At 47.4% G+C, this 25,926-nt stretch overlaps 1 protein-coding gene across 2 annotated transcripts in view; it reads left to right on the top strand.

The window, feature by feature from the left end:
* PIK3R3 (phosphoinositide-3-kinase regulatory subunit 3) overlaps positions 1–25,926 on the top strand; it is a 63,526-nt gene that overhangs the window by 25,041 nt on the left and 12,559 nt on the right. For both annotated transcript variants that reach the window (XM_020987639.2, XM_078156612.1), the window contains exons 2-3: positions 21,897–22,008; positions 23,456–23,554. In XM_020987639.2, coding sequence (XP_020843298.1) covers positions 21,897–22,008; positions 23,456–23,554 — 211 coding nt within the window. The remainder of the gene's footprint in view (positions 1–21,896; positions 22,009–23,455; positions 23,555–25,926) is intronic.

Below are 25,926 nucleotides of genomic sequence, written 5' to 3'. Positions count from 1 at the left end.
TTGGGACCTCGCTGTATGTCCCCCTGAAAACCAAAAGTTCTGGTGACTGTACCTGACAGCACATGGGGCCCTGTGGTCCCTACCTGCTTGCCAGAAGGAGGGAGCCATGTTTCATTGGCTTCCAGGGCCAAGGTCTCTTAATTGTTTGACGCCCCAGGTGCCCCAGCAGAACTCTGCTCGGACTGGAGTGACTGTCCGTCTGACCCAGATGTTTGTGCAGGGGCGTTGTCGGTGATAATAACATTTTATGGAGGGCTTGGGGGCTTAGAAGTCATTCTCCTCTGATGTTCCAAACAGCCTGGTGAGATGGACATGACAGGGGTTTTATCTCCATTTGATGGGTGAGGAAATGGGCCCCTAGAGGGAAATGTCTTATAACTATGGTTATATCCAGGAGGAGAAGCCGGATATGATCTCAGGTCTTCCAGAGCCTACGCTCAACTCTGTAAGCTGCCTGTCAGCACAGAACTCAAGGGGGCCAAGGCCAGCACTAACCAATGGGCCTTTCCCAGTCTGAGCGACTCACTTCCACGATTCAGCATTGCAGTCTGACAAGGTGAGAATCAGTCGCCTCTGTCTTCCCTCCATTGTGCCCTCTGAGGCCCCAGCCCGCCCCCCTGCCAGCAGCCAACTCCCTTTGATAACTTAGTGGTGCCCTTCCTTCCCAGAGCCTGGTAGGGCCTGCAGGAGTGGGCACACTGCCCACTCCATCTCTTTGCCAACCTCAGTGTAGGAGGCTCACTCCCTTTGATGATGGCCCCGTCTCCAGCCCGGGGGCTCTCTAAACACTGCTCGATCTCAGCGGGAGAGCTGCGAGGGACATCCTCAGTGATCCCACCGAGCAAGAGTCCCCTGGATGATGTGCCTGACTGTGACCGTCAGCCCTTCCTCCAGGACACTGCGCCCTGCAGCAGCCTGCCAGGCCTCTCAGGCAACGCCTCCACCCTTAGCTTCCTGGCTGTCTCATCCCCTGGCCATGCCCGCCTCCACGCCCGGGGAAAGGCACAGCTGTGGGCACTCGGCCCGCTGGACACGCATCCCCTTGGTCAGGGCTGGGCCTTCCCTCCCTCCCTACTTAGTGATTACTCAGAAACTCTTTCTTCTCTGCACTCCTTCAGTCCTTCTTCCTCTTCCCACTGAGCAGAGAGCCTCATTCCCTCCAACCGAGAAGAGGCAGGCTTCCCAGACCTCTGAGTCCTTCCCCATCCCCACTTGCTCCTCCTTTGCTCAAGTCTCTGAGGAAGAGGGGGCCCCACTCCTGTCCCCATGCAGCCCCTCTCTCCTTGGGCCCTTGATCCCCTGACCTCCTCAGATCATGCCCTGTTTCTTTCTTTCTTTTTCTTTCTTTCTTCCTTGGGTCCTTGATCTTTAGCCAGCCTCAGATCATGCCCTATTTCCGTCTTTCTTCTCTCTCTCTCTCTCTCTCTCTCTCTCTCTCTCTCTCTCTCTCTCTCTCTCTCTCTCTCACTTTCTTTCTTTCTTTCTTTCTGTCTTTCTTTCTTTCTTTCTTCCTTTCTTCCTTCCTTCTTTCCTTTTTTCCTTCCTTTCATTCTTCTTTTCATTCTTTCTGGCTTTTTCTTCTTTCCTTTACCTTCTGGTCTTATCCTGCTGTCTGCAAACACACACAATGGTTCCCTCCCAGTCTTTAAACAAAGCAGAACCCAGACCCTTCACTGGGTCCTATCGCCCTCAGGCCCACATCGGGGGAAGCAGTGATGGTTTTCTTGCCCTCTGCCCTGGTCATACATCAATTGGAGCAGCCCAGTGAGTTCTGATAAGCTGAGGAAGGTCTAGCGACCAGGATGGAGAAGAGCCTTCACAAGCTCCTGCCCCACAAGTGTTATTGAAAGACACCAAGGACATCTAGAGCCTGCAGACAGAAAGAAAAGATTAGAGGGGCGCAGGGCAGGTAGAACATGGGGCCTGGCTGCAGGTGTTTGAGAGGCTGTCCCGTGGATGAGAACGAGTTCTTTTTTCCCTGACGCCTTCTGGTGCTGCGCGACTTGGTGAGCTGCCCCAGACCAGGACAGGCCACTTGTCACTGCCACAGATGGCTTCTTGTGGTGGGCTCTGTGGGCCTTATTAGCTGGGAGATTCTGTAATTCTTCTCTCTCTTACAGCCAAATATCTTCAAAAAGTTGTGCCCTCTCTCCTTACCTCCCGCCCCCTTCTCCACACTCTCAGCTCCTCTGCCAATCTGTATTAGCAGGGGGTGATTTCTGAACCGATGACATCTTGGTCCTGAACAAGAAGAAATGCTCTCAGCCAGTCTTGAAGGGCCCCTGCTGACCCAGGGAAGGCCTCGGGAAGGCTGCTTTCAGAAAACAGGATGTTAGCTGAGATGCCAGGGAAGTGAATGGAGGCAGTGAGAAGGGAGAGTGTCCCAAGCAGGAGGGCTGGCTGGTGCAAATGCCTGGAGTTGGAAGCAGAGCCGGGAGAGCACAGGTCATTGGACATCCGGTGGTGTGCTTTAATGGCCTTTCCTGCTCAGCCATTTCCGGTCCTATTGGGCTGGTATGTGGCCCTCGAGGCTGCGCCAGGCCTCCCGAGGAGCCTGGCCTCGTTACTGCGGGAGCCCAGCAATGTCACCAAGCACCCTGTCCTGTCTGCCTTGAAGGAGCACCTCAATAGTCCTAGGTGACTGAGGTTTCTCTTGTCAAGCAGCATGGAATTGAAAAGACTTTTCAGACACTAGCGTAAATTGCCCATTGACACCCAGAGGCTTGAAATGGTTCCCCAGGATCACAGGGCTAGCACATACTATTTTTGACTTGAGTTGATAAGAACAGACACCCAAAGCTTACTTTTGATTACTTAAAGACCACTTATCTGTGGAGGGAAGAACTGGTTTATTTTTTCTTAGAATTCTGTGTTCTGGGATCATCTAGGTGGTGCAATGGATAGAGCTCCAGCCTTGGAGTCAGCAGGACCTGAGTTCAAATCCAGTCTCAGACACTTGACACTTACTAGCTGTGTGACACTGGGCAAGTCACTTAACCCCGATTGCCTCACCAAAGAGCAAACAAAACAAAACAAAACTCCGTGTTCTGTGGTGCAGTCTGACCATAAGCCCTGTTCTCTCTCCTCTTGTGTTACTTTCTGTTTGTTTGTGGAAAGACAGTGTGGCTCAATGGAGAGGGTTGGGTCCAGAGTCAGGCGACCCCATCCCATCTTGCCTGGGTGAACTTGGCCAAGCTCCACAGTCCTGCACTTCTGTTTCCTCCCCAGTAAGACAAAGGGGTCGGGCTGTCCTTTCCCCAGCTCCCAATCTACCATCTCAGAGCCCGTGGGCCTGGCCCGCTATCTCTCCCAGCAGAATGTCAGCTCCCCAGAGAAGTCTTGGTTGGTTTTCTTTGGTTCTTGCTGGGCCCCTGCCATCTCCTTGGCCCCCTCGTGCACATAGACACATAATAACATTGAATGGAATGTCCAAGCAGCCTCTGCTCTGAATTCTTTATCTGATCACAAATTGTTTGTCCAGAGGAGGTGGGGGTTTAGAATCAGAACGTCTGGGTCTGAATCCAAAGGCTAGTGAGTATACCAAGTTGGGAGGAGCTGCATTCTAACCTTCCTCACACAGTTACTATCTGAGCCACCCTGGGAAAAGTACTCTCTGGGCCTCAGTTTTCTTATCTGTAAGAGGAAGGAGCTGGACTTGCCCTTCCAGCTCTAGTCTATGACCCCATGTGGCCTTGGACAAGTCACTTTACTTGGTAAGGTTTCAGGTTTCCTGCCTAGGAAATGAGGAGGTGAGGGGTCCCCATCATTGCCACCAGGTCAGGAGGCTTTGTTGCCTTGGGTTCTCCTTGCTATAAGGCTGTGCTGTTGCCTAAATTACAATTTCCAAGTCAATTAAAAAGTAGACTCAGCAGTTTACCTTTTGGAAGTCTGATCATTGTTTCCTTCAATGATTTCAAGGTATTTTGGATTATTAGGAAACTGGTCTCGGAAGGCTAATGCCAGATTTGTTTTTCAAAGCACAGAAGCTGGTTTTTGCTTTATGATTAATTCCTGCCTCAGGCTCATTTTGAGCAGGCTTCATATTCTTTCACTAAGACTTAGATATTTCCTTTTTGAGGCCGCTAAGTAAAATAAAAAGAAATAAAGAATCGGCTTTGTCACTCTGAAAAACCATTCTGGCCGAGTTGGCGGAGATAAATTCAGACAACCTGCTGCAAATGGCTGCGCTCCGTCCCGCCCCCAGCCTGGCTGGGATTGGCCACTTGGGCTGGCTCCATTCAGAGACCGGTCTTGCCAGCAACAATGACGACATTCGATTTGGGGTTGGGATTCAGCTCCTGAAGCAGGTTGGCTGGTGGGGCTGAGGGAGGAGCTGAGGTTACTGAGGAGCAGGCTGCGGGCCTCTGGCTTGGCTCGCTCTCTCAAAGGACTTTACTCTTGTGAATTAGTGACGCCCCCCAGCAAGGCCGCCCCACGCACCCCTTCGAAGATGCAAAGGGAACACTGATGAGCTCCATCATGGTTTCCTCTTTCTGCTTTTTAGAAGGAGGTGAATTAAAGCTTTGAGTTGCCATGTGGGTGCCTGATAAAGTCTGAACAAAATTAAAAAGTACAGCCTCCTTCCTCTTCTTCCTCTCCCTCTCCCCAGTGCCAGGCTGCTAAGTTTTAGACTCAGAAAGCCAAAAGTCCAAACATTTACTGCTTACCGGTATTGTTCCTTCCCTGGTGAAACCTGCCATTTTGTAGGCCTCTCCCCACATTTGAAGATTCTAGCATATGGACATTATAGCCAGATTTTAGTTTGTGACTTTGTCACTGCTTTTGGAGGTCCTTTTGAATCCCTACCAGACAGACATAGTCACTGCCACAAGAGTCACTGCGATAGGCTGATAGGCCCAGTCCTAAGGCCTTCAGTGTCCATCCGGATGGGGGAGTCCCTTTGTCCCAATGTAGCTAGAACACAAAGACCACATTTGTTTCTCAAGCAAGCAGCAAATGCTGGTGCTCGATTGTAAAAGGAGAAAAGGGTACAAGCTTGCCCTTGGCGTCCTGGCTTTGGCCACCATGGTTTCCATGCACGCCTCCTCACTGACAGACCGACGGGGAGTGGGGGGCAGTGAAACATGCATGAATCCCTGTGTACAGCATCCCGTCATCTCCATATCCAGCCCCATTCTCATTCTCTAGGTCCAGGCCTGTATTTCCATCTGTCTGCTGTTTATCTTCTCAGGAGTGATATGGCAAATTCAACATATCCAAAATAGACCTCATTCTCTTCCCCCAGAATTCTCCTTGCTTCAGTTTCCCTGTTTCTTTTGAGGACAGCACCACCTTTCTGGCTTGCAACTTTGGAGACATAGTGGTTTCTTCCCCCACCCCCAAGTCCTACCTCTGTCTAAGTCCTGCTCAGTTACTCGGTAAATACAAGTTTTGGGGTTTATTGTCTCCTCCAGAGGGGAGGGACTGCTGGTCTTTTTTCTGTCTGTAACCCAAAGCACCTGGCACACAGTAAGTGTTTAACAAACGCTTACTGAATCATTCAGTTGATTGGTGATTCTCTGTATACCACATCTCTTGTGTCTGTCTTATCTGATAATACTGGAACCATCCCAGGTGAAGTCCTTGCATCGTCCCCCCTGGACCCTCACGATGGCCTTCAATGATTTCAGTCCCCTCTCCTCTTCAGTTCATTCTCCGCATGGCAGCTGCCAAATGGGTTTTCTTAGAGCACAGGTCTGGCCATGGCCCTCCATGGCTTACCAATCTTCAGTGGTCCCTGTCGCCTCTGATATGATCCATAAACCCTGTTTGTCATCTGAAGCCCTTCACCATCTGGATCTTACCTCCCTCTGCAGGCTTATTTCCTACCACTCTTCTCATGCAGGAGGAGTCCAGGAGAGGGGATGAAGGGTTGTTGCTATGGGAGAGGAAAGAGTAAGGCAAGTCTGGCATATTTCATTCTAGATAATTCATTTGGGAACAAAGAGGTGGAAGGATTTAGCTAAGATCCCCTGTGAGGAAGAGCCAGGGCCGGCCCCATCAAATCTGTCCTTTTGTGGAGTAAAAAGCCGTGTCTGATGCCAGTCAGTGAGCAGCATCTATTACATGCCTGCTTTGTGATCGACAGCCGCGCACCGGTGTTCTAAAGGTAAAACATGAAAACCAGCTCTGCCTGGGGCTCATCGCCACAGGTCAGTGGTCAGTCAGTGGGCTGGGTGTTTTTTTCTCATTTTCCTTTATAAATTGCTTTGGGGCAGTTATTTGGATGGGTGCAGACAAAGCCAAAGGGAGAGAAGGGGTAAAGAGAGGCCAGTGTGTGGCATGGACACTGCCCAGCAGGCAAGCAGGTGACCCTACTGGCTTTGTCCAGCTCTTCCCTGGCCCCCTGGGTTGGAGTCACTGCCACATACTCGCTTCATCTTTGGGGATGGCTAAGTTCCTCCCACACTGAAGTGCCCACTAAGTACCAGGCAGGTGATAAAGTATAGCTCAAGCAGCACTGTCTCAGTTAGCCAGGAGGATTGGGCTTTCTTGGGAAAAGCGCTCTCACCTCCTGGCTGTCTTTCCTGTGGGCAGGCTGCCCCAAAGCCCCATCCTTCAAAATTCAGTTACTGGACAGATAGCTTCCATAAGGGTTTCTTTACATGTCTGCCCTGGCGAAGACCCTCTTCCCTCGTGGCTCACTTTGCAAGGGTCCAAAGATGCCACGGCATCCTTGAGGATCTCTGGGTCTCTTACCTACAGATAGAAATAGAGTCAGGGGTCTCAGAGATGTCGTGGAATGTTGCCTGAGTATTTGAGGAGGGAAAGATCACTTTTGTAGTTTTCATTTAGTCTTTTAGGTGTTGTAAAGCAGTGTGGTGTAGTGGCTAGAGGCCAAGGAGACCCAAATTCAAGCCCTGGTTCTTATATATACTGGCTGTGGGACCTTAGGAATGTCCCTTGGACAAGAAAAAAGGGATTTCAAAGCTCTACTGGGGGTAGAGGAGGGATGGACCACTGTTCTGGGTGTATAGGACAGGTGGAAGGTCGAACTACTCCAATCTGATTTTGTTTTCTCTTTTCTCCACCATAGAAAATTACCTTTGGGGGGCGGCTAGGTGGCGCAGTGGATAGAGTACTGGCCCTGGAGTCAGGAGGACCTGAGTTCAAATCTGGCCTCAGACCAAACACTTGACACTTACTAGCTGTGTGACCCTGGGCAAGTCACTTAGCCCCATTGCCTAGCAAAAAAGAAAAGAAAAGAAAAAGAAAATGACCTTTGGAGGAAAAAGTACAGAGCAAAAACAGCTAAAAGGATGTTACTACTGTCCTCCATGTCTTAGTTATCATGAGAGTCCTTGGCTGTACTTAATGAATTCAAAGGACCAGGCCCACATGAACTATATCCAAGGGTAATGAAAGGGTTGGCTGTTGTGGTTGCTAAGCTGCTGGGTATCATGGGATTGGAGAAAGGCAAATGCCCTGATTGCAAAAGAAGAAAGTGAAAGGAATGGAGTCATTAAGCCACAGACCAGTGAACTGCCGTCCGATCTCTGGCCAAATTCTAGAATGTGTTAGAAGTGGGAGCAGTGACTGGCCTCAGCCTTCCAGACTAACTTCATTCCCTATTTTTAGAGTTATTAGGAGTAGAACAGGAGGGTCTCACCCTCACCCTAGGAATCCTGCTGGGCAGGTGGTATTTTCTCTACTTATACAGGTGAGGACCCTGAGATTTGTTCAGTGAGCTAGGGAGCGGCAGAAGTGGATTCAAACTTGGGTCTTCTGGCTCTTTCTAGGAGGTAATGGTTAGAGAAGAGCAGTGTTGTATAATAAGGGCCCAGACTAGCTCATCCTCATTAATGGTCAGTGTGGGCTGACCTGGAAGGCCAGTGGTATCTAAGAGATAATAAGGAAGGGAAGCCTAAATGTTGAAATTGTAACAAGCCTGGTGGGGAGAAAATGTTTGAGCTGCATAAGAAAGGCATTGACACCGTGGGAGAGGTGCCGTTGAAGATTTGGAAGCCGTGCCTCCATGCCGTCTTGTGACTCTCCATGCAGCTCAAGATCCCATTCTCTTTTCTGGAGGCCATATTACACTGTGATTGCAGTGGGCTTGCAGGCTACTAAAACCTCCAGATTGCTTTCAGATGAGCCGCTGTCTAACCAGACTTCCCCCACCTTCTTTGATTTAAGCCAGTGTTCTAGTTGGTCAAAGGCTTGTGGATCTCAACTCTGTCATTCTGTGGGTTAGCTGAAATTCTTGTCAATTTTATCATCTGCAAAGTCATTTGTCGATGACTTCATCAGAGTCACTAATTAAAAGAGTGGATGATCGAGACACTCTCCTGGACATCGGCCACTACTGCCATTGAATCTTGAAGGGCTACGTCCATTTGACCAGTTCTGAATCTATCTCATTGTGTTCTCACAGGGGCCACCTCTCTCCATCCTTTCCACAAGAAGAGCCTGAGATACTTCATTAAATGCTCTCCTAAAGCCTAAACTAATTGTATTGACAGCCTGGTCCCTTCATCTGCCAATTCATCTGCCAATTGAGTGCTCTGTCAAGAAAAGCAAAGGAGTTTAGCCAAACCTGACGTGTCCTTGGTGAAGCCAGCTTGGCTTGAAGTAGTCACTGCCTCCCTGCCTGTTTGATGATGAGGATGAGTCTAGGATTCTCCCAGGAACCAAAGTCGTGTTCCCTGGCCTCTGGTGCACGGCCTCCTTGCTCAGCTCAGCAGGCCCAACTGCCAGGCCTTTCAGAGTGTGGTTCACCTGAGCCAGGGGTCTTGAGTTCACCCAGGACAGTAAGCACCCTCTCTTAGCTTATATTTTGTAAATCCCTTTGGTCCTGGCCTTCCAGGAAAAAGGATTTTCTCTTTGTTAGGGGAAATAGAGGCAAGGTGACAATTGGGCAGTTTGGCTTCCTCTCCATTGTAAGGTGTCCTCCTTTCTCAGGACTGTGCCACACCCTTCTATACCTTCTCTGTGACCTGGCCTGACCTCCATCTTCTGTATATTTCTTGTCAAAATCTCACGTGGTTTGGGAGTTTCCTATGCATTCACATCAGTCTCTTCAGACAAATACCATTGGGATTGTTTACCTTTGTGTGTTTACAGTTTCATGCCTGACTGCCTCCCATCCCTCATTTCCCCTGTAGAACTTTAGTCAGTGGGATCCTGCCTATCTTTCCCACAAATCCTTTGAACTCTGCTTTTCCACAATCTGGGGTACCTGTCAGACCATACCCAGGTTACCACTCCTCTATCACCCACTCGGGGTGGAGGGGTTCACTTCCCCCGTAAGGTTCCTATCATTTCCACCCCAGCAGACAGGTCATCCTTGCTAGTAAGATTCAGATCCAGAATGGGATTTTCCCTGCTGGTCCTTTTACCTTTTAAAGGGTAAATTTATCAGTAAGGCAGGTGTGAAATATTTAACTATTCTGGCTTTTACAGAGAGAGCGCCTGCAGATGTCTGGGTAACTAAAGTCTTCAAACACTATTCGAACCTGCCTATGTCAAGCTTCTGAGCTGCTTCCCACACTCTTCATCGATTTCTTCTCTCTGCCAAGGTGCTCTGTAGTGTAATCTAGTGACCAGATCACAGACATGTTGGAGAATTGGTTCTTTTTAGGATATTGATGTGAAAAGTTGGTCACTTTTTATCTAGAATGACACTGTAGAATTTAGCGGAACTACTAGCATGAAGATAGATAGTCACGGAGCAACACTGTAACTGTGAGGAGGCCCACAGCTGCTTCATTTGCCACATTGCCCTTCTTTATCAGGCTAGCAGTTATTTTTCCGTAGGTAGCTGAAGCTCTTTAAGGCCATCTTTTCTTGGGTGGAGCCTGCCTAGCTGAAGAGGCTGGTAATTACCTGAGGACCCAAGCTCTGCCACAGGGACAGAGGGACGGAATTCCAGGGTATAATTAAAAAGCAAAATAAAGGAGACCGTCCTAGAAGTCTAGGAAACTGCATTAGAAGAGAGAATGTGCAGTTGTAGGCCTAGCAAAGAAACTTGGTGATATGAAAAGAGTGTAAACCATATTTCAAGACATCAGTCAGAGAAATTGTCCAGAGCAAAGGATTAAACTTTATAAAGCCCACAGAAAGAAGCCCAAAGTTTCACTCAACAGGAAATGCTGTGGCCAAAATACAGCAATAAACAATACAGTTGCCAAAAGAAAATCCTTCTTGTACCAAGGAATATTGTATTGAATTGTAGAGAATTGCTACATTACATGAAATTAAAGGGAGGAATGACATAGGATATTCTTTTTTTTTTTAATTTTTTTAATGTATATTTATTGTTAGTTTTCAACATTTACTTCCACAAGATTTTGAATTCCATATTTTTACCCCATCTTGCCCCTCCCCCACCCCAAGTGGCATGCATTCTGAATACCCCTTCCCCTAGTCTGCCCTCCCTTCTGTCTCTCCCCTTCCTTCTCTTATCCCCTTCCCCTTCTATTTTCCTGTAGGGCAGGATAGATTTCTGTACCTCATTTCCTGTATTTCTTGTTTCCCAGTTGCATGTGGAAACATTTTTTTTAAACATGTGTTTTTAAAACTTTGGGTTCCAAATTTTCTTTCTTCCTCCCACCCCACCCACCCTCATTGAAAAGGCAAGCAAGTCAATACAGGCCATACATGTGCAGTTATGCAAAACACTTCCATAGTACACATGTTGTGAAAAACTAACTCTATTTCCCTTAATCCTATCCTGCCCCCCCATTTATTCTATTCTTTCTTTTGACCCTGTCCCTCCTCAGAAGTACTTCCTTCTGATTACCCCTTTCCCAATCTGCCCTTCTCTCTATCATCCCCCTGCTCTCTTGTCCCTTCCTCCCCTATTTTCCTGTAGGGTAAGACAGATTTCCATACCCAATTGAGTGTATATGTTATTCCCTCCTTAAGCCAAATCCTATGAGAATAAGATTCCCTCATTTCCTCTCACCTTCCCCTGTTTCCCCTCCACTGTAAGAACCTTTTCTTGTCTGTTTTGTGCAAGATAATGTACCCCATTCTACTTCTCCCTTTCTCCTTCTCCTAGTATAATCCTCTCTCACCCCTTAATTTTATTCTCCAGATATCACCCCTTCATCTTCAACTCACCCTGTGCCTCTATCTACTATCTATCTATCTATCTATCTATCTATCTATCTATCTATCTATCTATACATACATACATATAATTTTTCCCCTCCCACTACCCTAATACTGACAAAGGTCTCATGAGTTATAAATATCATCTTTCCATGCAGGAATGTAAACAGTTCAGCCTTAATAAGTCTCTTATGATTTCTCTTTCCTGTTTACCTCTTCATGTTCCACTTGAGTTTTGTATTTGAAAGTCAAATTTTTTATTCAGCTCTGGTTTTTTCATCAAGAATGCTTGAAAGTCCTCTATTTCACTGAATGACCATTTTTTCCCCTGAAGGATTATACTCAGTTTTGCTGGTAGGTGATTCTTGGTTGTAATCCTATCTCCTTTGCCCTCCAGAATATTATATTCCATGCCCTGCAGTCCCTTAATGTAGAAGCTGCTAAATCTTGTGTTATCCTGATTGTGTTTCCCATACTTGAATTGTTTCTTTCTGGCTGCTTGCAATATTTTCTCCTTGACCTGGGAACTCTGGAATTTGGCTACAATATTCCTAGGAGTTTTCCTTTGGGGATCTCTTTCAGGGGAGATGGTGGATTCTTTCAATTTCTATTTTGCCCTCTGGTTCTAAAATATCAGGGCAGTTTTCCTTGATAATTTCTTGAAAGATGATGTCTAGGCTCTTTTTTTGATCATGGCTTTCAGATAGTCCAATAATTTTTAAATTCTCTCTCCTGGATCTATTTTCCAGGTCAGTTGTTTTTCCAATGAGATATTTCACATTGTTTTCTAATTTTTCATTCTTTTGGATTTGTTCACTGTGTCTGATTTCTCATAAAGTCACTATCTTCCAATTGCTCTATTCTAATTTTTAAGGAAGTATTTTCTTCAGTAAGCTTTTGGACTTCCTTTTCCATTTGGCCAATTTTGCTTTTTAGGGCATTCTTCTCCTCATTGGCTTTTTGGACCTCTTTTGCCATTTGGGTTAGGCTATTTTTTAAGGTGTTATTTTCTTCAGTATTTTTTGGGGTCTCCTTTAGCAAGCTGTTGACTTGTTTTTCATGATTTTCTTGCATCACTTTCATTTCTCTTCCCAGTTTTTCCTCTACTTCTCTTACTTGCTTCTCAAAATCCCTTTTGAGCTCTTCCAAGGCCTGGGATGGATTCATATTTTTCTTGGAGGCTTTGGATGTGGGAGCTTTGACTTTGTTGTCTTCTTCTGGTTGTATGTTTTGATCTTCTTTGTCACCAAAGTAAGATAATATAGTCTGACTCTTTTTGCAAGGTTTGCTCATGATCCCAGCCAACTACTTGAGTTTTAAACTCTTTGTTAAGGTAAAAGTCTGCTTCCAGTGTGGAGAATGTATTGCCCCAAGCTTCAGGGGTTTATATAGCTATTTTCAGAGATACTTCTAGGGACCCGTAAATTTTCAGTTCTTCCAAAGTGATAAGGGTTGAGGTGTTTACTCTTTTCCTGGCCTGTGCTCTGGTCTTTGAGTGACCAGCCACAAGCAGTCTTTCCTCTCTTGGAACTGTGAGGAGGGTTTCTTCTCCACTGCCACTACAATCTCCACTGCGCCAGCGTTCCTCCTCACCCCAGGACCACCACCCAGAACTGTGACCCAGATCCAAGCACGGGCAAAGCAAGAGATTCCTGCCTCAGCATCAGCAAAGAGATCCCTGCAGTCCCCCTCTGATCAGCCACTTGATTCCCCCTCAGTCTGTGGGCCAGAAGCTCAGGACACAGCCACCACCCTGGCACCCACACCCGCGCTCTGTACTCTGGAACTGGCTCTGACCTAGCTCTTCTCTCTCCGCAAAAACAGACTTTTCCCACTGACCTTCTAAGTTGTCTTTGGCGTTCCTGGATTGAGAAGTCTGGAAGCCGCCACAGCTGCTGGTGATTCAGTCCTCTGAGGCTTGCTCTAGGTTCGCTGTGGCCTGCATGCCCATGCCGAACTGCGCTCCTCTTCCCACCCGGTGCGATATGCCTTTCCAATCAACCATCCAGGTTGTCTTGGGCTGGAAATTTGTTTTGCTCTTTTTGTAGGTTCTGCTGCTTTAGAATTTGTTTAGAGCCATTTTTTAATGGGTATTTGGAGGGGTTTGGGGGAGAGCTCAAGCAAGTCACTGCTTTCACGCCGCATCTTGGCTCCGTCCCTGACATAGGATATTCTAAAAGCCAAAACTAATTTGTGACTTAAAACAACATGTCATGGAAAGCTGAGCTCAATTATCAATAAAATAAGATGGGTTTTAGCTAAATAGGGAGGAATTAAAGTTATCCCTTAAAAAGAAACCAAAGCTAAACTATAGAACTATAATGTTAAGTAATTAAAGTTTGCAAGAAAATTCCAAGCAACGAAACCATACCTTGTATCTTACTGTAGCTAGACAAGGTTAATTTTTTTATTTGTATAAAATAAAATCATATGGTTTGTGAAAGAGTTGATGTCCCCACAATAGGAGATCAATATTTTAGAAGTTGTGATTCTGTGGAGGAAAACTCTTTGTGGTCTCACTAGTGCCAGGGTTGGGGTGAAGGGGCCAGGATAAGGTTTTTGCAGTCTTGAGTCCAGTCTTGGGAAATGTGAGAGAAAGGGGAGAGAGAAGGAAAGGTCAGGACACAGATCTAGGACTGGATCCCATTTAAGAAAGGGACAAGCTCTGAGGCCAGAGCTGTGCATTCCCACAGAAATAGAGGCAGAATGAGGATCTTATAAAAGGTGCCATTCTGGAGTGGAGGGAGAGGAAGGCCACTTCCGTCAACCAGACAAGCCAACATAGGCACTTACTAAGCTCCTGCTATGAACATGTCCCTGAATGTATCCCAGATCAGTGACTGAATCACAGATTCTCAAGGACTCCAGAGGCATCTGGTCCAACCTAAGTCAGGAAAAATCAGTATTCATTAAGGTATTCATTAAGCGATTATTATGTGTGAGGAACTAGCAGGCTTCTTGCAGAAGGTGTGATTCTGGCTGAGGCTTGGAGGAAGCCAGAGGGCAGAGACAAAGGAGGAGGCCAATTCCCTGCACTCCTGGACAGCCAAAGAAAATGCTCGAGGCAGAGATGGCATATCCGTGTGAGGAAAAGAAAGGGGAACAGCATCACTGGATTGCAGAAGAAATGTGGGGGAGTAAGGTGCCAGAGGGGCCAGGTTATGGAGGGCTTTGAGCACCCAACAGGATTTTCTGTTTGATCCTGGAGGCAAGAGGAAGCTACTAGAGTTGATGAAACGTGTGTAGGGGCAGGGTAGCATGGTCAGATCTGCCTTTTGGGAAGATCAATTTGACAGCTGAGTAGAGGATGGCCTGGAATGGGGAGAGACTGGAAGTAGGCAGAGCCACCCCCCCCTCCACCCAGCAGCTACTGCAGTAGTCCAGGCATGAGGTATTAAGGGCCTGCACGGGGGGGGGGGGGTAGCACTCTCCGAGCAAAAAAGGGGGTATATAGGAGAGATATTGCAAGGTAAAATTGACAGGATTTGGCAACAGATTGGATAGCAGGGTAAGAGTGAGTGAGGAGTTGAGGATGACACGTAGGTTGTGACTAAATGCCTGGGTGACTGGAAGGATGGTGGTCCTTGAGAATAATAGGGAAGTTAAGATAAGTGGAGGGTTCAAGGAGAAAGATAATGAGCCCAGTTTTGACCACATTGAATTTTAAAAGATTTCCATCCACTTCAGAGGATACACACAGTGGTAGTTAAAGATGGAAGACCACAGGTCTACAGAGAGATTAGGGCCTGGTAAATAGATCTGTGACTTATCTGTTTAAAGATAATTGAATACATGGAGCTGGTGAGTTCACCAAATGAAATGGTGTGGAAGGCGAAGAGAAGAGAACCCAGTACAGAGGCTTAGGGGATCCCCATTGTGAGCCAGTGCAGCCTAGATGAAGATACGTGGAGGGAGACAGGAGAGAAGAAGTCAGACAGGGAGGAGAAGAACAGGGGAGGACAGTGTCCCAGAAACCTGGAGAGAGGAGAGCATGCAGTAGCCTCCCTTGGTTCTAAGAGAAGAGGAGCCATTCTTCAGAGCAGCAAGAGGAAACTCATGGCAATAGGATGAGAATGTGTAGTGGAAGTGGGGACTGGGGAGCTTGTGGGTGTTTGTGAAGACAGTGGGATCAAATGAATATGAGGAAAACCTACCGCAGGGACTGGTGTTAGAGTGGAGGGAGGGCAAATTTAATGGGGGGAAGAGCAAACATTACATCAGACCTGAATGTGGATGGATTCAGTCACCAATTAAAAAAAGATGGAAGAATGGATAAGAAAACCAGGCCTATTACTTAGTTGCATATAAAAAACACGTTTAAAACAGACAGAATCAAAGTGAGGGGATAGAACACAAGTCTGGTATGTGTCCAAAAAGTGAGGATCACAGTGAGGATTTCGTCAGGCTGCAGCACAAACAGATGATGTCAACAGAGAAAGGCTATTATGATATTCTGTTTATAAACACTGCCACTGCTGATTCCACAGCCGTCGGTGCGCTCGGCTTCTAGATTTGTTTTTGAAAGCGAGGGGAATTGCAAAAAGATGCTGAGCAATAATAGCGAACATTCATGCGGTGCTCACAGCTTTGCAAAACCCGTCATCATGTTTGAGCGACACAACTACCTTGTGAGCAAGGTGGTATTATTTATTATCCCCATTTTTACAGACAAGCATCCTAAATATCTAGTCGACATCTGAGGTAGGATTTGGACTCAGGACTTCCAAACTCCAAGGCCAGCTCTCTGTCCAGCACCCCATCTGGCAGCCTCTAGAACAATTACAGAAAACCGTTAACAGTCCCCTCTCAGAACTGGGTTAATCTAGTAGAAAAATCAGTTAGAAGGAGACTATATAGAGATGAACAAAATAATGGAAAAATTGTTTTTGAATGAGAATATTAAGGAATATATGTATTTTCAGCATTTCATGGAATATCGCAAAAACTAAATGTGCTAGGGCTTGAATCATAAATAAAAGACTATATCATCGTTTTTTTAAAGTTAGAAAAGAATGAAAATAAGCCCATTATAACTATGGGAAGAGAATGCTTTAGCCAACAAAATAAGCAACTTCAATTATATGCAATTAAGATCTTTGGCAGAAACCATATCATTGCCAAGTGAGTTGAAAAACTTGGATCGGATATCTCTGAAAGTCCTAGATTCAGTACAATTCAACAAGCAAATGTTAAATGACTTTGCTGTACATGGTACGGTAGGGAGGATGCAAAACAAAAAAAACATCCAAGAGGCTTGGGGTTTTACTGAGGTAGGTACAAAGTAAGGCAAAGAGGCTTCAAGAGTCAGTGCCCACTTGAGAGGAATTCTTCCATCACCCAGGCTAAGGGTGGAGGAAAGGGGGGAAATCACATTCCCCAAGATGCTTTGTCAGAGTTCACGATATTTACCCTTGATTTGCCTCTCTGGGCTCTTCCTCAGGAGCTAAATGCAGACATAGAGTTTTCAGAAGGAGAAATGCAAATAATCAACAACCATTAGAAAAATGCCCCAAACCCCTAATAATAAAAGAAACAGAAGCTAAAATAACTCTGAGGTTATACTTTGTTCTTATCAAATTGGCAAAAATAATAAAAGCCAGGGGAAAAAATTCATGTTACAAGCATCTGGGTGAAGACAGACACCCCATAATGCACTGTTGATGGAGCTATGTATTGGACCAGCCATTCTGGGAAGCCATTTGGAACCATGCCCCCAGAGTCAGTAAACCCAGGGCTACCTGTGCCTGAGCCTAGAGGCAGGCAGGCCACAAACATTTATTAAGCCCTTAATATGTGTCAGGAACTGTGTGAAGAGCTGAGGGTGTAAATAAAGACCAGCAAAAACAAGAGTCTCTGCCCTCAAGGAGCTTACAATCTAATGAAGGAAGACAACACACATCGGGGCACAGGATAGAAGTCCAGAAAGTTCCAGGAGAAGAAGCAGCTGAGGCATGGTGGCAAAGTCTGGAAAGTCAGAAGCAGAGCTGGGAGGGGCAATACCCCAAAGAGATCAAAGGCAGAGGGGAAAGACTCAGATACAAAAATATTTATGGAAGCTCCTTTTGTTGTAGCTAAGAACAAGAAAGTAAAAGGGTGGGGCAGTGGATGGAGCTCTGGCCTTGGGGTCAGGAGGACCTGAGGTCAAATTCAACCTTAGACACTTGATACTTAACACTTAACTAGATGTGTGACCTTGGGCAAGTCACTCAACCAAAAAAGAAAAAGGAAAAAATTTAAAAAAAGAAAGTAAAAGGCTGTCCATCAGTTGGAATGGTTGGCCAAATTATTGTATATGAATGTAATGGAATAGTATTGTGCCATAAAAAATGATAAAAGAGACAGTTCACAGGCCCCTGGAAAGATTTGTATGAGCTGATACAGAAAGAAGAGAGCAGAACCAGGAGGACAATTTATACAACAACAATAATGTTGTAAAGAAAAACACCTATATGAGATCAAAAGCCATTCCCCAATTTGAGAGTGGTTGAAGTATGTAAATAGTTCTCAAAAGAAAAATTGAAAAGTATTCACAAACACATGAGAGAATACTCCAAATCACTCATGACAAGAGAAATGCAAATCAAAACAACCCTGAGGTTTCACCTCAAACCCAGCAAATTGGTAAAAATTGCCAAAGATGGAAATAGTTAATGTTGGAGGAATTGTAGAGAGAGAGTCGCACTAATGCATTTTTGGTGGAGCTGTGAATTATGAAAATAAAATGAATATGACATCCATCCTATCTGACCCAGAGAGCCAGCTGCTCAGCATGTGCCCCAAGGGGGTCAAAGACAGAAGGGAAGATCTCACAGACACTAAAATATTCCCACCAGCACTTTCTGAGGTAGCCAAGAACTGGGAATAAAGTGAATGCCCATGTTTGGGGAGTGGTGAAACAGATGGTGGCACACGAAGGTAAGTGGGGCATTTTAGTGGGGCAAAAAATTATAACTATGATGAGGAATACAGAAAAGCATGGGAAGATGTCCATGAACAGATGCAGAAGGAAGTGAGCAAAGCCGAGACAACAACGACGTAATCACTACAACAGTACAAATGGAAGAACAACAACCGGAAACCACCAAAAGTAACTGTTGTGAAATTGTCAATTGTCACAAACTTGGCCCCAGAGAGGAGACAGAAGGAAACACCAACTCCTGCTCCTTTGTAGATATGAGGGTTCATGGCGGGGACACACACACACACACACACACACACACACACACACACCGGGTTTTTTTTTTTCATGTGCTCACTGGTTTTGCTGATTTTTTCCCCCTTTTTTCTTAAACAACCACAGTCTTTGCTGTAAGCAATGGCTCCTTGGAAGGCGAAGGGGGTGAGATATAAGAGAAATTTAAGCAATATAATTTTAACAATGATATCAATCCAAATCTTTTTTTTCAAACCACTGCTCCAGAGCACTGATAATAAAGGTACACTACCTATTTCCTGTCATAGAGGACTCAGATGGCAGAATAAGGCATACTTTTTTTTTAACATGGCTAACATAGTGAATTTATTTTTGCTCACTAATGCATATTTGCTACAAGAGTCCCCCCCCCCTTTTTCAATGGGAGGGGCTTAGGAAAAAGAAGAGACTTACCAGTAAGGTTACCCCCCCCCCCCCCCGCCAATAAAAACAAAAGACAAGAGGCTTATTGAAACATTTTAAATGCACATTAGAAAACAAGGAATGCTGGAAGAAACATGCAGGACAGCTTTGAAAGAGACGTTGCATTTATTAGATACTTAAAAGGAAAAGCAAGCTTTACATAATAGAGATTTGTGGTTTCATGTACAGTCTTTTTCTTTTCTGTTTTGTAGATGGTAATGCTAATTTTATCAGGTACAAAGTTTAGAATTTAAAAAAATAAAATCCAAAATATTCATTGTCATACTGTTTGTGGTAGCAAAAAACAAAGTGGGTTTCTATTGACTGAGTATACTCAAGTGGATCAGTGGTCTCATGCATCCCTTGAACAATGCAGTTCACAGTTTATTCATGCCGCTCATGGCTTGTCCATATCTTCCCAAAACTTCTTCATGAGGGTCTGCCCAGCACACTGGAAGCCTTCCTCCTTTTCTCCCAACACCCTGAGGGCGGGTGTGGAGCTCTTCCACTTCCACACGGCCTTCCTTGCTTTTGCCATGTGACTGGCCGATCTTCCCTTCCTCTCCTACATTTTGTCTCCTCCTTTGCTCCCAAAGAGCCCCTCCTGGCTCTGGGTTTCAGCCAGCTCCTACTCCCCAAGCACCTTCCCATTGCCTGCTCTGAGATTCTCATCTTCAGATGAGATGCTTATCTTTATGTTACATCTTCTATAAGCCCCCTCCACTTCTCTCTACTTTATGCTCTAATATAAGTCATCATCATCCAGACAGGTTTGTTCTAACCTGACATTGTCTTGGGCAGACGTCTTCCCACTTGGCAAGTGAGGCAGATGTTTGCCATGGATGGCGCTTTCTGAGATCCTTGGGCTCCCTTGCTGTCATCATTAATTGACATGGGTTTAACTCTGGATGAAATTATAACTCTTGGTGTCAGTGTCATTTCTGTTGTCCATTTCCCAGTTTTTATTTTCAATCACTTGTTCAAATAATTCAAAGATAAGACTTCTTAATTGAAGATCATATCTTTTCTCATGACTATTCTTGTTTGTTTAAAATTTTTTATCTTAATTCTGATGATTCAGCAGCCTGTCTAGAGATAGCTGACTTAGGGATAACTCTAATGTCCATAGTAAATATTTTCCTGTCTTTTCCAAAGTAGTCTATGTCATTCCCTGTGGTTGTATCTGGTGCTTACAATGTCCAGGGCCTATTAATCCTTTTCTTCTTTTAAAGAATGTATTCATGGTCTAGAGATGGAAGATTCTGTAGAGTCTCAAGAATCTGCCAGTGTGGGGCCTCTCTCCTTTTTTTCTCTTGAGACACACTTTCCTTCCTGTTTCTCCCATCCTTACCTTTTACCACGTTTGCATGAAATCGTCAAGTTTCATAGAATTTCTGAACCACTTTGTCCTTGGTAACCAGTGTTAGTTCATAAGTTGTAAGTATTTTCATGGTGGACCTTTTACAAATACTTACCATTAATACTACAACACATGAGGACCCCTAAAATAGTATTTCTTGTGACCTATCCCTCCAGCTTCTTTCTTTGCCTCTCCAAGATCCACTTGTCAGGCATCTTTCCATTGAGCTTCAATGTCCTTCTTCTAGTTTCATTTACAACAAAAATGTCATCATTGATAGGATTCTGGTCCTCCAACAATATTTCCACGCATTGGCCCTTGGGAAAGATCTTACACTTAGCTCATCAATAGTCAAGTTTGCAGATGGTCTAAAAGCTGTGTCATTTTTAGCCCCCTCTACCTCTTCAGAAGCAGAAGGGGATGCACAGGAATGAGAGCCACTTTGTCATTTTTTCATTGGTTTCCATGAAAATGGAAATGTTTGTCACCAGTTGATCAGGCTCCTGGTGTCAAAGAAACAAATCAGGACGCAAGGGTAGCTAACCAGGTGGCTTGCTGGAGGGGCAACACAGCGGGTCAGTCAGGAGACCTGTAGAAGGCGTCTGTGGAACTACGCCTGAAAGAGGGGCCAGTGGATTGTAGGACTACCAGGACAAGAGAGCCCCTGAGTGTTGTGGTTAGCCCCCGAGGGGAGACCGAGGAGAGATGGGTAGATGCTGCAGAAAGCGTCCTCACCCTGACTGAGGAATGGGCTGCCCTGGGAGGTGGCAGGCGGAAGCCCAGGCCACTTGTCAGGCGTGCTGCAGAGGTGGAGACTGTCCAGGCCCAAGCGAGGCTTTGAACTGAAAGGCTGAAAGAGAATTCTGGTTATCGCCTCAGATGAAAAAAGCACTCAGGCCCTTCTAGGAGTCGATGGAAGAATTCAGGTTTTAGGAAGCTGCTCTTTTTAAAGCGTCTTGACGGCTGCAGCATGCATTTTGTTGGTGGGGAACGTTTGAGTTGCTGGGGCGCATTTGGCATCTTGCCCATTTCGGGGACCTGTGGTTCCAGGGGGATTCTGGCCAGCAAACAGCGTCTGAAAGATCAACGTCTGCTGGTAGAGTAAGAATAAATAGATTGTTTTTAGGGAGGAGAAAATTAGTTACTCCCAAATTACTCCTAATCCCCCAGAAGAATTCCAGGGTGCTTCTTTTTCCCCATTTAGCATAAAGTAGCTCCAGGCCCAGAAATGGGAAGAAGCTCCTTAGAATAATACTTTGTATGAAGAAGACCAGGACATCCTAGTGGCCTGGAAGTTCAGCGTGACAAAGAGTTCTAAATCCCAGGATCACTTTGGCCATCATGGGCCATGCCATGCCACGTGTGGTCAGTTCTATAGAACAGCCAGCAGGTAGAAAGCCATGGCGTGTGACTACCAGTCACAAGAGGAGAGGCCTGTGGGGTGGCTATCTGCAGGGATTTGGAGAAGGACTGGTGTGCAGAGTGGAAGACAGACCTGTTTTACTCTGCCCCAGAAGGCCAAGGTCCAGGCCAGTGGGGCGTGATATTTGAAGGTACAGAGATACGGATCTCACTTCCATATCAGGAGGTGCTGCCTAAAGACTAGGACCATCCAAAAAGAGTGTGAGCCTCCCCCGAAAGGAGAGAGATCCCCATGAGCTGCAGCCTCCTCGTGGGGTCTGGGCGGAGCTCCTGCTCCAGTGTGAGTGGCCCAGAGGGACCTAGGGCTTTTCCAACACTCACATGTCTGTCAGTTCTATGTTGAGCACTTGGTTTTTCATGGGTTAATGGGTGAGGTGAGGGAAATCGAGAGTCCGCAGTAAACAATGTGTGGCCCTTAAATCCTTTCTGATTCTTCTCTCTTAGCTCTTCCGCCAAAGCCGCCCAAATCCTCGACTCAAGCCGGTGCCAATGGGATGAAGGACAGTTCGGGCTTTTCCCTTCCTGACGCAGAGTGGTACTGGGGAGACATCTCAAGGTGAGCCCTTAGCACCAGCATCACGTTAACCTTTTCTCCTTCTGGAAGATGGGGCATTGGATTCCAAGGTGTCCAGAGTGCTCTTGGCTTCCCCAAGGAGGTAGCAGTGCCTGAGCTCCACAGGGGCTTCCGGGTGTTCACATTCAGATTTTAGGGCTCTCCCCACTGGCCAGAGCTGTCCTCATAAGAGCTTCTTGGGTGTCAGAAGGCCGGATGCTTCTCTGCAGGGACCAGGAAATCTCCAAGGCCACCTTAGCTAGAAGTGGTTCCTCCCAGAACTCGTAAAGGGACACACCTTGTCTTTGAGCAGAGTGGATCGGAGCGGGTCCAGGGGGATGGGGTGATGTGGTCCCCAGTCATTTGTTTGCGCTGTCGTGGCTTCCACATCAAAGGAGGACTCTGGGCTTCCGGGGGGGCAGCAGACACAAACTCCAACGCTCAAAGCTTTCCAAGGCTTTGCTTGGACATCTCAGGATCAGAGCAAGGCCGACGTTGGCTTGGTTTGGTTCTGACATGCTCCCATCTGTGGAAAGAGATGACTGAATCAGAGCATCTCAGATGTGGTCTTCTAGCCCAGACCATGCTGTGCCTGCAGACCCCCAGGGAGGAAGAGCCCACTGGTGAACCTCCAGGTCTTTCTCAGACAATCTGCTATCTAAGCATGCTTCTCTCGTCGTGTCTTGGGAAAGCTGAGGTTTTTTAAACCTAAGTGTAAAACTTTACATTTCTCCCTGTTGACCTTCATCTTCTCAAATTGAGTCCAATGTCCTAGCCCGATGAAAGGGATTTTTCCTTGTTTTGCTGTCCATGAAAGACAGGTGGTCTTGGTCACAAACATGGTGGCTTCTCTAAGATCAGGTGATTGCTCTGCTGGGACTCCGACAGCTTCCTGTCCTACCCAGCCCAGCTTCTGGAAAAGGAGGCCTATTCTTTAAACTCCTGATCCAAAGGGCAAACCTGCCCTTGGACCTGGGCTGCCCACCACTGTGGACCCCAAGTCTTCCTTGGCTCCCAAGATGTCACCACCCCACCTATCCCTGTTGCTTAAAAAGAGCCTTTCTTCCCCATGGCAGCTGAGGGTGGCTGCTGGTTCTTGGGAGGCCATTCAAGTTCAGGCCTGCGCAAGAAAGCCCCAAAGGCTGAAGAGAAACAATAGCGCTGCCCCCCTCCCCCCCCCCAGCATCTGAAATCTGAGCCAGTTTAAAGGGCATATCGTCTACCCTTGGAACATCTGATAGAGCAAAAAGAAACAGTGACAATCTGGGGGGTGGGGGTGGGGAGAGGGGTTACCCATGAGGATGCCCATGAGATGAGGAAGCACCAGGCCATGATGGCCTCAGGAGGGCCTTCTTCAGGCCACCTTCGGCCACCCCTTAGACTAATCCTGCTGCCTCTCCCTGGGCTTGACCATCCTGTTTCCTCTGTCTCTGCTGCCCTTTCTCTCCAGGGAAGAGGTCAATGACAAACTACGGGACATGCCTGATGGAACCTTCCTGGTGCGAGACGCCTCCACCAAGGTGCAGGGGGACTACACACTGACTCTGCGGTGAGCCGGGGGGGGACTCTGGCTGCTTGGCCCACGGTTGGGACGGGGCAGCCTTTCTGGTGAGGACAGTGGGACCCACAAAGGTTTCCTCATGCAGCCTCCAGCTACTGGCGGGAGCCTCCTGGGTACTAATGGGCCCCTCTCTTCTGTCGGTGTCTGGGGAGCATCTCCCCAGCCTGCCAGAGCGCCTCCTGCCCCGTGGCTCTCATCTCCTGTAAGGCTCTGTGCTGAGGCTGGTGCCCAGGACCAAAGAGAAGAGTGAGGTACAGGCAGCTCTGCAGACCCTGACGCGCAGGGACGAGTTAGCTGGCGTTTTTGTAAGGCACGGACAGGTCTCGAGAACTCCCAGGCGAAGAAGCTCCCTCTGCTGATGAAAGTTGGCAGCTGCTCTGCTTAAAGACTTGCCTGGCCACTGGAAAGGGAGGTGACTTGGCCAGGTTCACACAGCCAGGATGGGATGGGATGGAAAGGCATTTATTAAGCACTGACCTCATGCCAAACACTGGGATCAATGCCAGGGACCTGCTGTTGGGAAGCTCCTTCTGCCTATTCATGATTGCTGGGGACAGCAGGCAAGGCCCAGGGGCTCTTGGGGGGGGTCAGTCCTCTGCAGGGGGCCAGAGCAGCAGGCCCGGAGCCCACAAGGCCACACTGCCTCCCCGAGCCATCTCTGTGATGATCTTGGCACTCCAGGTCTGGCTCAGATTGCTCCTCCTTAACACGGGAGGCAGCAGCTTACCTCCAATACATCTCCTTGCTAATGGGAAACAGAAAGCCCTAAGGTTTCAGAGGAGAGCTGCCATCCCTCCAAGGCCCCTTCCAGCGCCAAGGCTGTGATTCACTGTGTCTGAGGGAGGAGGTCCTGGACACAGCCTGCAGGCAGCACGGGGTGCTGGGGAGAGGCTCCGCATGGCCAGCTCTACTTATGAAGCTACTTAGAGACATTTATTGGGGGCTTAGGGGCTGAAACATTCCGCAGAGGAAGGTCTGCAGAAAGGTCTGTCCTCCACGTTTTACTGCAGCAGCCCTGCACGTCTCCTTCCTGTCTGCAGCGCCTGCCTGGCCCTTCTTCAGGGGCCGACGCTGCCATCTCCCCAGGAGCACGGCTCTGGCCTCTCCCTCAGCCCCCCCTGTCCCTGGCCTTCCCTTGGTTCTACCCTGCTTCCTGTGCTCTCTCCGGGTAGGCATTCCTGGAAACCCCCCAATTGTGGGTCAGACAATGGCGGTGCTTCCTCTGGCTGCAGGATCGGGCTCTTTATGGAGCACAAAAGGAAGCCGGTGCTTTGTGTAGTCGTGAATGCACTGAGAAGGGACAGACTTTTTCTCTTTCCTGACAGCAAACTGGGTCAATTGCAGGTCCTCTGATGAGGCCGGCCAGAAGGTGCACTAGTGGACTTCACCTCTGCCCCTAAGGCACCCACTTTGGTGAGGCCTGCCCTCAGAGTACCTTGGCGCATTTTGCCTCTTGGTGGGGGTGGGAGCAGGGAGTTCCTCTCACTGCACCTTGGGGACCTGGGTGGAGGCGTCACTGCAGACAGTACTGAAAAACTGTTTCCTAGTTGTGACTGAACGAACTAGTTTGTTTCCATAAGCTCTTATTAAACACCAGTTGTGTCCAGAGTGCTAGGGAAGAAAGATGAAGTCTCTGACACTCACTCACAGAATCTCAGAGATGGAAGAGTCCTCGGAGGCCTCTAGTCCAGCCTGTTTCTGAATACAAAGCCCGTCTACAACATCCAGCCTCCATGCAATGGCCTACTCCCCACCCCTGGAGGCAGCCTTCTTGCCTGCCTGTGTGGGACTCTCGTGTGTTATTTCTAGCTCTGTCCTCCGTGATTCAGCCACCCAGGTCCACTGTGCTCTCATAGCACTGCCGGTTCTCATGGCCTGAGCCAGGCTTCTCTTCTCAAGGCCACGCCAGCTTGTCAATGTCCGTTCTGAAGGGTGCTGCCCAGGCAGGGTCTGACCGAGACAGGGATGGGGCACCGGCGCCTTCCTCACCCAGCAGTCAGAGGCTTCTCTTGACATGGCCCAGGTCCCTTCCCAGTGCCTGCCCTCATGGAACTTCAGCTGCCTGGGTGGGGAGAGACAGAAGCCAAAGACAAACAAGAGTCACAGAAGGGAGCAGATCTGACCATGCCACTATCCCCCTCATGAAGATTCAGTGGCTCCCCTTTGCCTTTAGGATAAAGTCCTTGGTCACACAACTAACAAGAGGGACACCTGCTCTCGGTTCATTGGGATGTGCCCTCAAGAAGCTATGATGGGACATCCTCTGCCTCTTCAAAAATAAAAATTAAAAATGGAGCCCAGTGCAGATGGCTGAGTCTTTAGGCACCTTGGGGGCTGCTGTACCAGGAGTTTCGCAGGCC

The sequence above is a fragment of the Phascolarctos cinereus genome, unplaced genomic scaffold (genome assembly GCF_003287225.1).
Source record: "Phascolarctos cinereus isolate Bilbo 61053 unplaced genomic scaffold, phaCin_HiC Scaffold_5;HRSCAF=322, whole genome shotgun sequence".
Taxonomy (NCBI): Eukaryota; Metazoa; Chordata; class Mammalia; order Diprotodontia; family Phascolarctidae; genus Phascolarctos; species Phascolarctos cinereus.
Note: the sequence above shows the minus strand (reverse complement) of the source record. Positions and strands in the feature narration are given on the sequence as shown.